At 41.2% G+C, this 17029-nt stretch overlaps 1 protein-coding gene and 1 non-coding gene across 2 annotated transcripts; both read left to right on the top strand.

Moving 5' to 3' along the window:
* The first annotated feature begins 620 nt into the window (after window positions 1-620).
* On the top strand, window positions 621-16831 carry LOC119885610 (casein kinase II subunit alpha). Its single transcript, XM_038695721.1, has 13 exons — window positions 621-773; window positions 3583-3879; window positions 3969-4080; window positions 4184-4285; window positions 6773-6823; window positions 7099-7158; window positions 7348-7431; window positions 9543-9653; window positions 11838-11939; window positions 12316-12416; window positions 12626-12774; window positions 12901-12990; window positions 15274-16831. Exons 2-13 carry the CDS (start codon window positions 3779-3781, stop codon window positions 15390-15392), a joined length of 1182 nt encoding a protein of 393 aa, XP_038551649.1. The 5' UTR covers window positions 621-773; window positions 3583-3778; the 3' UTR covers window positions 15393-16831.
* Window positions 6875-7008, top strand: LOC119887017. The gene has a single exon (XR_005441598.1). It is a non-coding gene; the product is annotated as a small nucleolar RNA SNORA57 (small nucleolar RNA).
* Window positions 16832-17029: the final 198 nt, after the last annotated feature.

Below are 17029 nucleotides of genomic sequence, written 5' to 3'. Positions count from 1 at the left end.
TTCTGACATATAAGACCTGCCGAAATTCCCTGCTGCTTATCTGGCCCCTGGTAGTGCTGTGATCCACAGACAATTCTACAAAATATGGGCATAGTCAGATAGTGTCTGTGAGTTATTGTCATCCGTATCCTTCCAAAAGGACAACAAGCAGTAAACCGATCCAAGCCTCCCATCTCTGTCAGTTGCTGGAGCCAGAAAATCTGAATATGGCCAAAATAGTTTGGTTGGAGTTGAGGTCGGGCATGGAAGCGCTAACCTACACAGCTGAGGGTGATAGGCTGGCACACCTGTCAATCAATGGAAACACCGATACTTCTGTCAGTGAAGTTTTTAGTTAGTATTGTAATATTGATGTGACACAAAGGGCAAAAAATAAATAGTGAAAAGAGCTACTGAGAGTTATATTATATGGAACAAATGCAGGAATGAATCACATGATAACTTTAAATAAGGTGTGGTGGCTGATCTAACCAGTCAAGAATATTCCACAGTTTGCCCATGAAAAACATGTTCTATCTAGAGGAGTACAGAGACCAAAACAATGTTGTGTTCCCACTCTATAGTAGCTCGGCGACTTTGTAGCGGCTTGTCCCTCCACAGCCTCCGTTGCAGTACTCTGGGACGTAGGTGGCGGTGGTCAGCCATATTGTCTCTGATACAGCAGAAATCACACATTGAGGCAGACGCGCCGGCGACGGAGGGAGGCGAGGACCGTTGGCTTGACGAAACTCAGCTTATTGGGAAGCATTTCGGTCGTCGAATTGATCAAGGGGGTAAATATCCAGGCCAGTGTTTCGCTGCGGTTGATACTGCCGACTCCTATTCTCTGTGGAAACAGTGAGGGCTAACGTTAGCCGTGCTAAGGTTAGCAGCTCAACAACTTGGGCCCGCCTAACGTTGGAGCCGATAAGTTACCAGCACCTTCTGTTCACACCGAAAAACATCCCAGTCGGATGACCTATCTAAATTTAAATAATAAGCTAATCATCATTTTAACGGAAAGGGTAGGTTAAAGCACTGCCTGAAACAAATGAGCTTTTCTGCGAATGTCGACATAACGTTACGAATGTCGCATAATTGCATATTTCGAGTGAATAACGTTAACCGGATACCCAAAACCTTTAAAATAAACGGGTCCACTTAACTTGTGCACCCATCATTGGGCTTTTCGCTGCAGGACGACTGTAAAATCTTTTATGAAAGTTAATATTTCATTGAATTTAGTGCTGATTGGTCTAACGTTAGCTAGCTAAGGTTGACTAACTTAACATCAACGTTAACGTTAGGTGAATTGCGAATGGAGGGGTCGATCCGGAGAAGGTCTTCATTTTTACGTTGCATGACTGTGTCTTTGTAGGTGACTAGCAATTAATGTTAGCTATAAACATGCAGTTGTTAACGTGTACTTGTGAAATGTGGCCTTACTTTTCTCGGCGAAAGAAAACGAGATCGGGTTTACGACCAAAGGATGCTAACGTTATATTGTCGGTGTTACGATAGCTAAGTTAGCGTAATGTAACTTAACTTGATGAATAATGTGGGGGTTGGCGTAAACTTAGTTTAGCTACCGTTGGTAAGCCCAAGACTTAGCTGTCAAAGGGATGTTATGTAGAAAACTCTGTTAATACCCACCTAAATTATAGAACGACAAAAATATCGCCTGTAAGTTCTAACGTGAACCACGAGGACCGCCGTTACTAACGCCAGCGACGTTACGAACTTCACGTTTGACACGTTGGTGCCAGAGAGCCAAGCGCAGAGACACATGCTAGCTAGAGACCCTCGGTTTAGTTGTCTTATTGAATTGCGTCTAGCTGAATTTCAGTTGTTCCGCGTCCCTCAAACTGCAGATGATTTAACAGTTATGGAATAATTCATTGTAAAGGACAATTTAAAGGAAGCTGTATGTTAAAAATCTGCTGGAGAGCTAAACACTCCGCCAGTTTATTAGGCACACCCGGCTGAGACTAATGTGATCTAATGCAAAAGTCCTCACGAAATCCAAGCTTTGTGATGGTTATAATTCGTTTTTGTTGAACGGTTTCAGGTGTATATTCAACTGTAGGATACCTTTTGGAAGTGCTGTTTAACTGTTTTGCGTCATATAGAGGTGTTTGTTATTTAGCTTACCCACATTTAAATGAATGGAAAGGACAAACCAATAGAAACTCCTGTCAGTGTATGTTTTAAGAAATACTGAACATAACATTCATGAAGGCAGGATTTATTGCAATACTACTGTATTAAACTGCATTAGTTTTAGCTTGATTTACCTAATAAATTGGCAACTGAATGCACATTATTTGACGTTTACAAAGATAGTGTAAATACTCCACTAGATCTGAAAATAGTTTTCGGCACCTATCTGGTCATGACATTAGGCAAAGGTTAGAACAGTGCTTGTGATAACCAAATATTCTCCTTCATTGATTCAATTTGATGGAAAAATGACAGAAATAAATCTGAAGGCAGTTGTGTTTTACAGATAAAGAATAAAGGGGATCTACCACAGTGTTGAATATTTAAAATGCAACACTGGCAGTGACCACATGTAAAGTGACCACACCGTCTGTGTCTTTGTCATCTTTTCTCTCATTCCCCTATAAGAGCATAATCTGTAAATTCTGTACGTTAAATGTTATTGTGATCAAGTTGCTTTTGAAAATTAAATGCTATTTAAAAAAATGGGATATATCTCATTGTTAAAAAATGAAAATAAATAGATAAGAATTTTTATGACCCTGTCAAAATGACAGACAACAAGAAAGTTTAACGCAGCCTCTTGGTTATACCACAGTTTGTGAGCCTCAGTTACTTTCTAACCACAACAGTCAGGTACAGTGCCTGTGTATGTTGTACCAATCGCCCGTTGATCTGATGCTCCCCGTCGGGGGTCCACTCTGGCCCATGACTCAATGTGACGTAAATGTCGTCATCCACCTGTGACGTTTGTGACAGACCCTAAGGATTCTGTTCAAAATCAAACAATACATTTTTTAAAATCAGCTTCCATATAAGAATGTAGCACTAGAAGAGTGCCAACCGTTTTTTGAATTGTTGATCGGCTCTCTGTCAAAATTAGCACATAGAAACGGCTGCAACTTGGAGCGCTCGCTCAATCTTTGTCAGCGCCGTCCATTGTTCATGTATCTCAGCAAGTAATTTAACTCTGGTAGGGAACATCGGAATGATCTAAACTGACTTTACTGCAAAGATAATGCGAAGAGTTCACTCAAATATTGGTAGGGACAATTCTGTCAAATATTTGCGACGCAAACCTACACCCTTGGGGACAACTCCGCAGCTGTTTGCAGAACGCAGAAAGTATGTCCGAGCCTTTATCCCTACTCAAGTAATCATTCCTACAGTGTCTCACGTTCACTTTCATGCACCAGCTCCGTGTGATCTTACTGTCAATAAATGGTTTTACCAACAGAGGAGTAGAGTAAATCTGAGGACTCTTAATACATTTATTTAGGCACAGCATCAAACATCTTCATTTTTGTAAGTTGATGGAACAGTTTAAATTGGGAATTAAGTTTCTCTAATCTTTCATTTCCTCTCCCAACCTTTTTTTTTTAGCTATCCCACCGTGCCCCTGGTGGCCCCTCCCCCATCCTTAGGTAAAGCCCCCCCAAATCCCCCCTGCCCTGTTGGGATCAACCCCCCTCACCCCTTACCTTCCCTCCTCTTCCTCCCTCCCTCCCACCCATCCTCCCTGTATTCAAATTGTCCTCTGCTGGAGTGAAATCACACCATCTCTGCCAAGCTGTCGGACATGTCAGGACCCGTGCCGAGCCGGGCCCGAGTGTACACAGAGGTCAACACTCACCGGCCTAGGGAGTACTGGGACTATGAGTCCCACGTGGTTGAATGGGGGTAAATACCTTATTGACCCTCACACAACATATGCTGCTTGACAACTCTTCAACCCGGCTGATGATTGGTTGTGATTTTTACCTTCACAGAAACCAGGATGACTTTCAGTTGGTGCGAAAGCTGGGGCGTGGCAAGTACAGTGAAGTCTTTGAGGCAATCAACATCACCAATAATGAAAAGGTGGTTGTGAAGATACTCAAGGTAAATCTATACAGAGACATGGGCCTTGATCAAGTCAGTGCCTCTAATTGAATATTTAATGCTTTCATCCCATCGACTAACGCTTTTATTCTTTTCTCTCTAGCCCGTAAAGAAAAAGAAAATCAAGCGTGAGATCAAAATTTTGGAGAACCTACGTGGAGGTCCTAACATAATCTCCCTCATTGATATTGTGAAAGACCCTGTAGTAAGTATATTATGTTGTATTTCAAGAACACCTGATTATTTGCTCAGGAGTACAGCAGATGTCGTATTTATGTAGTTTGTGTTTTCCTGATGACAAGATTTACATTTTATAAAAACATTGTGTGATGGGGTTCTGAAATATCATTACTGTACCAATAGCGTGATGAGCCCACCAGCTGTGCAAGCTTATCGATTTCACTTGGGCTTGGGAAGTATGTGTCTGTAAGTACTTAGCCAGCTATACTTAGATGTATTTAAGCAGTTATACAGCCTTGTCTTCCTAATTTGTGTAAGGGTCTCTCCAAGGAATGGAACTGTGCCCTGTTATAATGAAACAGATGTGCAAGAATAAACATTTTAAATCAATGTTTAAAGTTAAGATTACTGCTTTGGCTTAAAAAATGTTTCATGCAGAAAACCATTTATTCTTCTTAAGTTTTTTTTTTTTTTTCTTTTTCTTCAATGTTCATGACAACAAGATTTAAATGGTTAAAAAGCCATAGAAGGTACTGGTCGCAACCAATGGTGCCATTTCACATAGCGAAATTGAGACTACTGTGTAGACTGCATCCTATAACTACGTTGCTGGCAAAAATGAAATCCCATCATAGGGTTCAGCCTTACCTCGGCAGATGATTGTTGTTTAAAGAGGTCATATTATGCTCATTTTCAGGTTCAAAATCCTATTTAAGGGTTGTACCAGAACAGGTTTACATGGTTTAATTTTCAGAAAACACCATATTTCTGTCAGACTGCTCATTGCTGCAGCTCCTCTTTTCACCTTGAGTTGAAGGCTTCATTTTAGCTTTAGCGATACATCTTTTCTGTTTCTCAATACTGAGTTTGCCAAGTTCGGACTTGGCAAGTTCGGCTTAGGAGTATAAACTCACAGGAACACGCATGCAGTCAGTCATTCAGCAACTGGAAGAGCAGGAGACTTGATGGTGGCCGGATCCGTTACCGTGTGGGATCTCACGTCTCCGACAACGTCGTAGCAATTCTTTAAATCGGCTCGGTCTTGAAAAATCAACCACGTATTTGTAGTTTAAACAACTATATTCCTGCATAAAAAAACTCTTAAAACTACTATATGTGACAAGAGAACAGCAGTATTATAAGTTACAGTTTTGAGTTTTGGTCGCGAAATGCATTCTGGCTTATCTGGTTATCTGAAGTCCACACAAGTCACCACCGATGCAGGCTCGGTAAAACGGGCGGAGCGAGAACACATCTGGCTGCGACTGATGACGTTTCACAAGTCTACAAGAACACACGTACAGACAAGAATGCAGATAGAGAAACAGCCCTTGTCTCTAAATGATCTTTGTTGGGAGTTGCACATGCGCAGTTCCTAGTTAAGGACTACTAGCCAATCGGAAGCAGAGAAGGGCGGGTCAGCGAGAAGCTGGCAAACACGGCTTCGGTTCAGCTGTACATGTTGCCGACCAGCTTGGCAACATAGACTGGAGCAAGAGTTTCAGAGTGTTGAGTTATTAATCTGTAACAAAAGTCTCTTTCATCCATAAAATTTTAACTGAGCTCTGTCTCTACATCACAGTAACAACTTTATGTCCACTGACTGCCTGGAGGGTAGCTAGTGTTTGGAAGGGAGAGGTGTGTGCTGCAGCTCACTGTTTTTCCACCGGTGTATTTGAGGGCGTGTTGGAGTAGTCACTTGGCGAGCGTTCTATGAGGCGCATTTAGCTTTCATCGCTGTGATGTCACAGGGAAGAAAGGGAAGTAAAAGCTGGACTACAAACGAGCTGTTTTCAAGCAGTTCAGAGCAGAGTTTTCTGTGGGAGATGGGAACTCCCTTTGGGCTGGACTTTGGCTTTTTCACTGTGCAAACCTATTGCATGCGCAAAAAAGGTATATAACTCAAAGGAGAGGGGAAAAAGCCAAAAAGCATAATACCACCTCTTTAAAAGGTCACCGCAGTGACACTGTTGGTACATAACTCATTCGCGTGAGCTCTGAGCTGAAACAATTAGAAAACGAATCAACAAGTATGGTTTTTTTAGCTTTTATGTGGTTTCTACTCTTTGTTTAATATTGTAATTAAAATATATTTGGGTATTAGCATTGGAACTTTTGATTGGCATTTATCCATTGCCATTATGAACCAATGAACAATTCATTGTTTAAATAATAATCAACAGATTTGCAAATAATGAAAATAATAGTTGTAGGGTTTGGGTTACCCTCGCCAAAGTTTAAAATCTAAATACATAAACTTTTGTATATTACAGTGGTGAAATGTTATGCCTCTTACTTAGGTGTACAGGAAATGAAAACATTTGGAGACTTGGTCATAATGTTGCTTACAATGTGGCTGCCCTGTTAGTTTGTGAAAAGTTTGCATTAGTGCCATAGCCTATGACAGTGTTGGTGTGTCCAGTTAATAGATGAACTTTAACTGGGTGTTGTGATGGATATTGTTGGTTGAAAGTGCAACACAGTAAATGCACAACCTTTTTATTTTCATCAGTCCCGGACGCCCGCCTTGGTCTTTGAACATGTGAACAACACAGACTTCAAGGTAGGAACTCAAGTTTTTCTTTTCTTTTATACTTGTGTAAGATTATGGAAACCTCCTTTCTTGGCATGCTCGTGACCCAGTGCACGTGTGTGTATGTGACGGAGGAACATGAAAGTCCAGTGCTATGTCTTCGGTGCCAGAAAAACAACCATGTTCTGGTTCTATCCTCAATCTCTGGCACATTGTCACAGGTCGATGTAAGTGATGTGACTGTTCCCTGAATGAGTGCTGTCTGTTTACTGCAAGACATTACCACCATTTGTTTTGGTCTCCAGCAACTGTACCAGACCCTGACGGACTATGACATCCGGTTCTACATGTACGAGATCCTCAAGGTGAGTCCTCAATGGTTCAGCTGTTCTCAGCTCATAATCCATAACCGCTAAATGTCCTATGGATGATGAAGCATTATGTCTTTAAACAAGACTCTTTGTCTTTGGAAGAAGACCTTGTTTTTCTTTAACTCTTTGTGTGTGTATATGTGCTTAGGCTAAACATACAGTAACTCCCATTGCTGTTTGCAGGCCCTGGACTACTGCCACAGCATGGGAATCATGCATAGAGATGTGAAGCCACATAACGTGATGATTGATCATGAACATCGCAAGGTGAGCGATAAACACTGTCGCTGTCTCCCCAAAGCCCAAACTCATCTGATTATGGCTGGGCAATAAAACAATAATGATAATTATCGCAGTATAATTTTCCTCATAACAAATGTTTAATATATTTTTAATTATTAAGTAGTTAGGCTCTTACATGGGCCTGCATTGAGAAATGTTTTATGAGCAGTGTGCCAGTAACTTTTTAAGACAACAATCTACCATAACCCCCTGTCGTCAGCAGTCGAAGCGGTAAGAAGGCAGAAAACAGGGAGAAGATGAGGAAGGTTTGAGTTTGGCTCGCTGGCCATTTAATATTAGCTTATTGACCATCTGGTCCTTAAATTTTCATTCAGGGGCAAAAATGAGCCTTTAAACTCGAAAGAAATAATGATTTGACATTTATCGTGAATTATCGATACCAGCCCTACATCTGAATGATTAAATTGAAGTATTAACCAAGTTTGATCATTATTGCCAATGTGTAGCTTTATTTTGTAAAGCCTCTGCTTCCGTTCTTTTTCCCTACTGTGAGCTAGGGCTGGACGATATAGCCAAAAATTTTATCACGATAAAGATTTTCATATCTTTCGATATCGATAAGTATCAAATCGTTATTTCTTTAGAGTTTAAAGGCTGATTTTTGCTCCTGAGTGGAAGTTGAAGAAACCTGATGGTTAATTGTGGTTTAAACTCTAAATTATGGTCAACACTAGATGCTAAACAGTGGATCACTTCACAAATCTGTGTTAGAACATAATTATGATAAAATCTTTGTCAACAAATATGCACAAGTAGAATTAAGTAAAAGCTTTTTCCGGTCCCTTTTCCCCCACAAAATAAACATTTTAATAAAAAAAGTCCTAATTTGTGTATAATTCAAGTAATCAGTAATTTTGCGGTTATGTAATCGCACATGACGACATTGCGAATCAATTCAAAATAAAGTCAAACATTTATTGAACATTTGTTATATTGTTATTGGAAAAAATTATTTTTGATAATTATTATTGTTTTATTGTCCAGCCCTACTGTGAGCTTAGATTCTTTAATTCAGTAATGTATGACAAATAACAGGATGTCCACGCGGTCTTAAATAGTCTTAAAAGGTATAAATCAATTTTCCGAAAATTTAGGCCATTAAAAAGTATTAATTGCTATTTAACAAGGTATTTTGTAGATATTTTCATCAATGTGAACATCTTTTTTTTTTTTTTTGAGTTTGGATGCAAAAAATGTGTGGGTGAATGTATTTATTTATATTGCATAGCCAAAATACTAGACAGGCGGGACGTAGCGAGTTATTCTTCTGTGTAACGTAAGCCTTTCACACACATATGGCCCTAAAATTCGATCTGTGCGAACCGGAAAATGATTTATGAGCACAACCGACCGTAACCTTCCACCACGCCGGACCCCCAATGCTTATTGTTCAAAACATAGTAGGACTGAGCTCTGTGGCCGCTTGAACAGCCCCGTTACTCAAAAACAAGAGCAAGATGCACTGTCAGCAGGTGAAGCAGTAAGACAGAACACAACAGGGAAAATATGAGCTGCGTTTGGGTTTGGCTAATGTTAGCTGGATATTTAGCTACACGTGTGTCTTTTTTTTATTCAAACACATTTCAACTTTTCATAAAGCCGATGCACTCGTCAGTATCACTTTTCCTGAACAGCTCAATCACAGCCTGGATGGAGCGGGACGAGCTAACATTATCTAGTTTGAACCAACTAAAACACAAAATCACACTGTGTTTCACATGTTTTGCAGTAATAGTGCACACATAAACATCATAGCCTATGTAAGACAATGGATTTTCGCAGGAAATCCTTCACATAGAAAACCGTAGGCCTAAAAATGTTTAAATTCCTTTTAAAAACTCCACAATGCCCCTTTTAAAGGTGTGTGTGGGGCTGACTTAACTGGTAACAGCTCAAAGTGGCGTGGCAGTTTTAAAATATGTTGAAAAGGTCTTTTAAAAAGGTCCTAAAAGGTATTGAATTTTACTTTCCTGTGTCTATACCCTGAAAAAGTAAATGTCTGTTTGCTTTTCAGTGTTGAACACTAATGCATGCACTATCTGTAGTTGCTAACTGCTTAATTTGTTTGTCTGTAGTTGCGCCTTATTGACTGGGGTCTGGCCGAGTTTTACCACCCAGGACAGGAGTACAACGTCAGAGTCGCCTCCCGCTACTTTAAAGGACCCGAGCTCCTAGTGGACTATCAGGTACAGCTGTGGGCTGGGTGCTCTAAGTGGATTTGGCATATTTTAACAATCTCACGGGTGTTGGTGGAGATCTTTCTAGGATCTCCTTGCTTTACATTGGTCTGGATTACCTGTCATATACATTTACATTACATGTCACACATAATCTGAGACACTAGATTGTGTTTGACAGGTAATGTAAATGTATATGACAGGTAATGGTAAATGTTTGAGATGAGAGTAGGGAGTTGTAGGTGGTGCATCCTAAAGCTATTGACCTTTTTTATATGTATTAGATAAGGTACTCATGATAGATCGCAGATAATATAATCACTTATTTGTAAGTGGCTTTGAAGAATGGTCAAATTGTTAAGTGACTTTCAAAGTATTTTTGCTTGAAATGCCCATTCAATGTAACGTTTATCTGTGGTAAGTAGCGTTTCACACAATTCTGCTGTGGAGAAAGCAGAATTTCGACAGACGGGTTCGTAAAAATCCTGTTGTAGTTTTTGTTACCCGTCATTTTAATTTCAGTTTTTCAACAATATGAGTCAGGGTTTTCCTGTGCAGAGCATTACATGGGATTAATGACTAATGATTTTTACCTCCCTGCTGCCACTGGCTGATAAATGTTATCCGTATTACTTGCTTGTCTTTCACCATCAATCCCTCTTTTTATCATCTTGTTGATGAACTACATCACAATCATTGGACTTTCTAAAGAAACGTTGGACGCTCAGCCGCTGTGACATTTTGCGAGCCAGCTAGACAACGGGGTCATGCTTGACCGCACAAACGAGAGGAGGATGTGAGCTTCGGTTGATTGAGCTGGAAAGAGCGATTGGATCTCAATGTGGACACTGGAGATGTATATTAATACCAGGTGTAAATGTAATCGGGTTAAAATCATATCCAGATACAATCAGTCGCCTGGTGTAAAGGGTGTCATTAACTAGGGCTGCACGGTTTGGAGAAAAAGTCATATTGCGACTTAGTTATAATGGAATAAATGGTGCAATGAGTCTACTTGCTTGATTATCAAGCAAAATGCACAAATATTGACATTTTGAAATGTGTATTTCTCAACTTGAACAAAGTTAAACAATATTTATAACAATAACTAGTAAAACAGAACCAAGGGAGTGTTGCTCTACAGAGGAGGCGGCTAGAAGGAGCAAATAATGGCACACTGACACCTAAATCTACATCTTCCACTGCAGAGGCACTGTCCAATGTTGAGAACATCAGGTACAAACTTAGACTAAACTGACACAGCCTGCAGCTCTGTCCTGTGCAGACTGAAAAATCGTAGTGGAAACACTGCATTATAATTTCTTATAATAGTATTCTGTTTTACCACTAATTGAATATTAAATCCAGTTACCACTGTTTCATTTCTGTGGGTTGTTTTTATTCATTAAATCCTTGTACAAGCAAAAGGCTCTACATTGGTCTCTAATTTGTTAATGCTGTGAACTAACTTCACAATAATATTGTTCAACATTTGAAAGTTTGCTGTAGTACGCAAACCTTTTTTAACGCCCTGCCCCATCAAGGTTGTGATTGGTCGTTTAACGAAAAGTGAAACTGACGGGAACGTCGGTTTTATGAAAAGTTGAACATTTTGAAGGCACCGATACAGCTAACGTTAAAAGGCCATCGAGCCAAACGTTCCTTATCTTCTCCCTGTTTTCGTCTGTCTTACTGCCTCAGCTACTGTCAGCGACGTCTGTCTCTCTATCTCAGGGCGACCGGAGCGGCATCATTTCTCTCGGTGCCCGGTGGCGAGTCTGACTATGTTTTGAACGATTAGCGGCGGAGCAGGGAGGGGGGTTACGGTGGGTTGCTGTCTTAAGTTACTCGCACACTGCTCACAAATAATTTTTCTGATTGCACGTAGGCCTATTTGTTTGTAGAGGCTCATGTGAGAGCCCAGTGTGGACGTGGATAATGAGCAGACTGTAGAGTCACACACACTTTATCTGTTTTATTAAATCACACACTTTTTGCGGTTATGTAATCGCACATGACGACATTGCGATTAGATTAATCATGCAGCCCTATCATTAACTCATCTAACCTTTTATCATACACCAGTGCTCATTTGTCAGTGTCTGGCTGGACTTCTTGGAGTTTGATTTCTCTGTTTCCATCCTGTCTGTGCTCCCTTTTGAGACTAATACTGTGTGCGTGTGTGTGTTTCAGATGTATGACTACAGTCTGGATATGTGGAGCTTAGGGTGTATGTTGGCGAGCATGATCTTCAGGAAGGAGCCCTTCTTCCACGGCCATGACAACTATGACCAGGTAAACACAACAAACAGGCTGGTTGAGTGGGCAAGATTATCCTACTGGCCACCGTCGGCCCTTTAGCAGCTGACAGTTGATGAATTTCTGTTTACTTTACTGTTAAGCCAACACACTGCTCTCTTCATTGAAAGAATATGAGGTTGACAGCAGCTATACTAACGTCAAACTGACTCGCTGTCCCCTATAGTTGAATTCCAAGTTCCACGGTTTTTATGCTTTTGTTTTTTTTAAACAGCATTGACATGTATGGCATTTTATAAAGGTGGCGACTGCTCAGTATTTTCTGTAACGGGCTTGGCTGGTTTCAATGTACGTTAGTGTCTGTAAGAGTTAAGCTCTCGTACAGTGCTGACAAACTGTTTGTGCTCTGTAGTTGGTGAGAATAGCCAAGGTTCTCGGGACTGAAGACCTCTACGACTACATCGACAAGTACAACATTGAACTGGAACCTCGCTTCAATGACATTCTGGGAAGGTGAGTGGTGTTAATGCAGTCACATGATGATGATGATGTCTTGGTTATGTGGGTTTTCGTCTTGTAACTATTCTTAGCACAAACAAAACTAAAGCAGGTTGAAATAATTTCTAATGCAACAGCTGGAGTTCATCCTGCTGCATGCATACATCATGTATCGCATGCTACAGTGTAAATTGATATAAAAATTTAGTGTTTTGTCTTTTCAGGCACTCCCGTAAGCGGTGGGAACGGTTTGTCCACAGTGAGAACCAACACCTGGTCAGCCCAGAGGCTCTGGACTTCCTGGACAAGCTGCTGCGTTACGACCACCAGGCCCGGCTGACTGCCCGTGAGGCCATGGAACACCCTTACTTCTGTAAGCCCCCATAAACGGCCAGTGTTTTGGGTTTTTTTTGTTTGTGTTCTTTTTTAAATAAGAATCAAATCACAATCGTAATTGCAATGACCAATAAGTGATTCCTTTTGTTTGTTGTTCCTATAGTTCCCATTGTGAAAGATCAGTCTCGTGTGGCTGGATCAGCCAACCTGCCCAGTGGGAACACAACTGTCAGCACAGCCAGCATGATCACTGGTGAGACCACACGCAGATGTCATGAAGTGATTTATATTGCCCCGCAATCTAGATAAAACATTTATGGCAACATAACTCTTAATCCATGATGTGTTTCTGTTGCTGCAGACTCTATACCAAAGCTTTGATCCCTTATGTTTGTAATTCTGACTGATGATTCCTTTTATGATGAATTGCTGATGAAATATTTGAATCTACTCACTTATTTTTGTATTTGTCTTCACTTCAAAGTAAGTGGTTCACATTGCTGTATAAACTGGGCTTTAATTAGAGCAGGTTTAAAAACTCAGTGGTTGTGTAATTCCTAAAGTTGAGTCAGTGTCGGACAGAAGTAAGCTCCCTTATGATAAGCGAATTGTTCAGTGCAGTGGCAGCAACCTGGATGTAATGTAGGCTAACGTCAACAGGACAGGATGTTATTGACACTGGGGGAGCTGGTCAATCGGAACATCTCGTGAGCTAATTGTATCGTCAAACCCCAGATCTGTGCCCTGCTGATTTTGTACGTTTGCCCACTGACAAAGAAATCAGTCTATAATTTTAGTGGTAGGTTTATTTGAGTGAGAGACCAGATAATTGCTGGTCAAACATTTTATAAATTGATTTGCATTTTAGTGAGTGAAATAAGTATTTGACCCCCTCTCAATCAGAAAGACCTCTGCCTCCCAGGTATCTTTTATACAGGTAACGAGCTGAGATTAGGAGCACACTCTTAAAGGCAGTGCTCCTAATCACGTTTGTTACCTCTATAAAAGACACCTGTCCACAGAAGCAAGCAATCAAATCAGATTCCAAACACTCCACCATGGCCAAGACCAAAGAGCTGTCCGAGGAGGTCAGGGACAAGATTGTAGACCTACACAAAGCTGGAATGGGCCATCGGCAAGCTTAGGCACCAAGAATGATTGTCAGTGTGGTCAGATGAGACCAAAATCGAGCTCTTTGGCATCAACTCAACTCGCTGTGGGAGGAGGAGGAATGCTGCCTATGACTCCAAGAATGCCATCCCCACTGTCAATCAGGGAGGTGGAAACATGATGCTTTGGGGGCGTTTTTCTGCTAAGGGGACAGGACAATTTCACCGCATCAATCATAAATCTTGGGGGAGATCCTCCTTTGCTCAGCCAGGGCATTGAAAATGGGTCGTGGATGGGTAAACCAGCAGGAAATGACTCAAAACACACGGCCAAGGCAACAAAGGAATGGCTCAAGAAGAAGCACATTAAAGTCTTGGAGTGGCCAAGCCAGTCTCCAGACCTTAATCCCATAGAAAATCTGTGGAGGGAGCTGAAGGATCGAATTGCCAGACGTCCTCAAAACCATAATGACTTAAGAGAAGATCTGCAAAGAGGAGTGGGACAACATCCCTCCTGAGATGTGTGCAAACCTGGTGGCCAACTACAAGAAACATCTGACCTCTGTGACTGCTAACAGAGGTTTTTCCACCAAGTACTAAGTCATGTTTTGCAGAGGGGTCAAATACTTATTTCACTCATTAAAATGCAAATCAATTTATAACATTTATGACCTGCGTCTTTCTGATTTTTAGAAAAAACAATTCTGTTCTGTCTCTCACTGTTCAAATAAACCTACCACTAAAATTATAGACTGATCATTTCTTTGTCAGTGGGCAAACGTACAAAATCAGCAGTGGATCAAATAATTTTTTTCCTCCACTGTATGTTCCCACTACTTTTCAACACAAGGTGACGCCCTTGCATGTCGGTAACTTTCTCTTGTTGCTTGTTGTTATCCATATAAAACCAGACCCCTCTTACACGGTCTCTGTGCGTTTCTCTGCTTGCGTATCCTCACCTTTTTTACCACTGACCAGTTTGCATGCTTGGTTTAGAGAAGAAGTCTTTGCTCATATCAATGTCTGGAATGATGGTGTCGCTGCCCGGTTTCCAGCTGGCAGGCTATATATTTCGACTACATATTTCTCACAACCAAAGATTCTCCGCTAACTATTCTAATCTGTGACGTTCAGGGGGCAGACCCAGCTGTAGCATTTATTTTGTGACACATTACTACTCAAAGTGTTTATACAATCATGTTATCAAAACATACCAGGTTGAGCCATGCAGACAGACTTTTTCGGCTTGGAGTGAAGACACACACAACTGTTTTACCTCCTGAAATTCTAAGTTCATCAAGTGCCTTAATTACTAATATCTGTTTGAGTCGATTAATAGCCCAGCACTAGTTCACCACACCCTCTTCACACATGTTGTTTGTCTGGTGTTGTATTAGTGTTCAAACCGTATCTGACTTCTCCCTCAGGTATCTCTGCCTTGCCAGCCTCCACTGCCCTGGGCCCTCTCACTGGCTCGCCGGTCCTGTCTGCTACCACCACCGCCCTGAGCACCGCGGTGCCTGCCGCTGCTGGCGCCCCGCAGTGACCCCCCCCCCCACCACCACCCAAATCCCTCCAGTCTCTCCCATTTCCGCCACCACCCAGCCCAGAGGGAAGAAACTAGACAGGTGCAATCTTGCCAGCCATCACCACATCGAACCTATCTCAGTGTGACTGCGCCTCACCGACCCATTGGCTGGAGGATGCCGTCGTCTTAAGAAAATATCTTTTTTTTTTTTTTTTCTTCTTCTCGAATGAACGTGTTAACCTGACATCTGAAATGAATGTTCCGTGTAACTGAATATACAGGTAGTCCTTTCATTTCCCACAAGCTGTAGTGAATACAAAGGGTTGTGTGTGTGTTTGTGTGGTGCGTCTGAGAGCGACTGTCACCCACGGCTGGCTGGGGGTCTCTGCAAGCCCCCCTGTGTGTATTAGTTTGGATTGTGAAGGCAGTGGTCCATAAGTGCATCAGCAGAAGGCAAAAGAAAGATGTTGGCCTATCAGGACCAAAAGGAGCATATCCTGTATAGTTTACTACTGCAGCATCGTCAAAAACTAGACCAGGTGAGAACACTTAATTTACCTCCCCAGATGAGTCTGAACAACCTCCAGATCACAGCATTTTGGAAGTGTGTGGTGCTGTTCTGTGCTCCAGGTGTATGTGAACACAATGACACTCAAACACTTTCTCTGCCCGAGTAGTTCTGTCTTGCCTTTCTTACCAAACCAGATCACCAGTCTTCTTTTGATATGCGACTCCCGGTCACGTCATCCGTTGTTTGTTTTATATTGAAACGTTCTGGACTGCTGGATAAGGTTCATCATCAAGTGGTTTGACTAGTGTTGTACTACGATCTCTCAAGAAGCCAGGTAAGGTTCATTCAGGTTCTCAAAGAAATGATTTCTCTAACGTGCTGCTCTCCAGTTCCTTGAATTACTTCAAGAAATAACCAAAGTTTACTCGGTTGGAAGAAGAGACTGACCAAACCTAGTTTTGTTTTGTGGGAGTTACTCATGGAGTTGCTGTAATGCAGGTTGACAATGTGCGTTCTAGTGAAAAAGAAGAAAAGGTGACTGAAGCGCTGTTAGTGTGGGAGGAGAGTGCTGTTAAGTGTAGTGACATGGGAAAGCTTTGTGATGAGTAATAAAGCCAACTGGCTTTCACCAATATGTTGAGCAACAAGTATTGAAGTTGAAATTTTGATTAGCACTTGAGGGCTAGAGTTTTCCCCAGTGTTTTAGTGCCAGAGTTTGAAAGTGTTGAAGGTTTTAGACCCTGCTGTACATATGCATCTTTTTTTTTTCTTTTTTTTTTTCCTCATTTGAACCTGAAAATGCAAATAAATCAGAACATGTATAAATTGACCTGAGAACGGAGCAGTTTGAGTCCCTACGTCACTGTATATATTTTTATGTCCTTATGTAGAAGACTAGTATTTGAGAATATTTGTGTAAATAAACATGTGTTTTATTTATCAGGTACATCTGACTGATTTGTCCGTCATGTTCATACAGACCACACATATACAAATAGGCTACAACCGGCAAATTATGGATATTTTAACACAGCCACTCAAGCATTTAAAGTGTGGCTTTATACATTATTTCTAATGCTAAATGTACATTGTTAGTGAGTGCTTGCTGTGATGTTAAATTACTGACATGGACCACCTTTTCAAG

Source organism: Micropterus salmoides, unplaced genomic scaffold (genome assembly GCF_014851395.1).
Source record: "Micropterus salmoides isolate LMB-PRFRI ecotype aquatic unplaced genomic scaffold, ASM1485139v1 Ms_hic_scaffold_4, whole genome shotgun sequence".
Lineage (NCBI taxonomy): Eukaryota > Metazoa > Chordata > Actinopteri > Centrarchiformes > Centrarchidae > Micropterus > Micropterus salmoides.
The sequence above is the reverse complement of the archived record's forward strand: the minus strand, read 5'-3'. Positions and strand labels throughout refer to the sequence as shown.

What these genes read in the sequence shown, in the direction of transcription:
- LOC119885610 (XM_038695721.1), top strand. Translation starts at nt 3,779, where the DNA reads ATGTCAGGACCCGTGCCGAGCCGGGCCCGAGTGTACACAGAGGTCAAC. An exon ending in AGCTCCTAGTGGACTATCAG is followed by an intron (nt 9,654 to 11,837) that starts GTACAGCTGTGG and finishes TGTGTGTTTCAG; the next exon opens with ATGTATGACTACAGTCTGGA. An exon ending in CACAGCCAGCATGATCACTG is followed by an intron (nt 12,991 to 15,273) that starts GTGAGACCACAC and finishes CTTCTCCCTCAG; the next exon opens with GTATCTCTGCCTTGCCAGCC.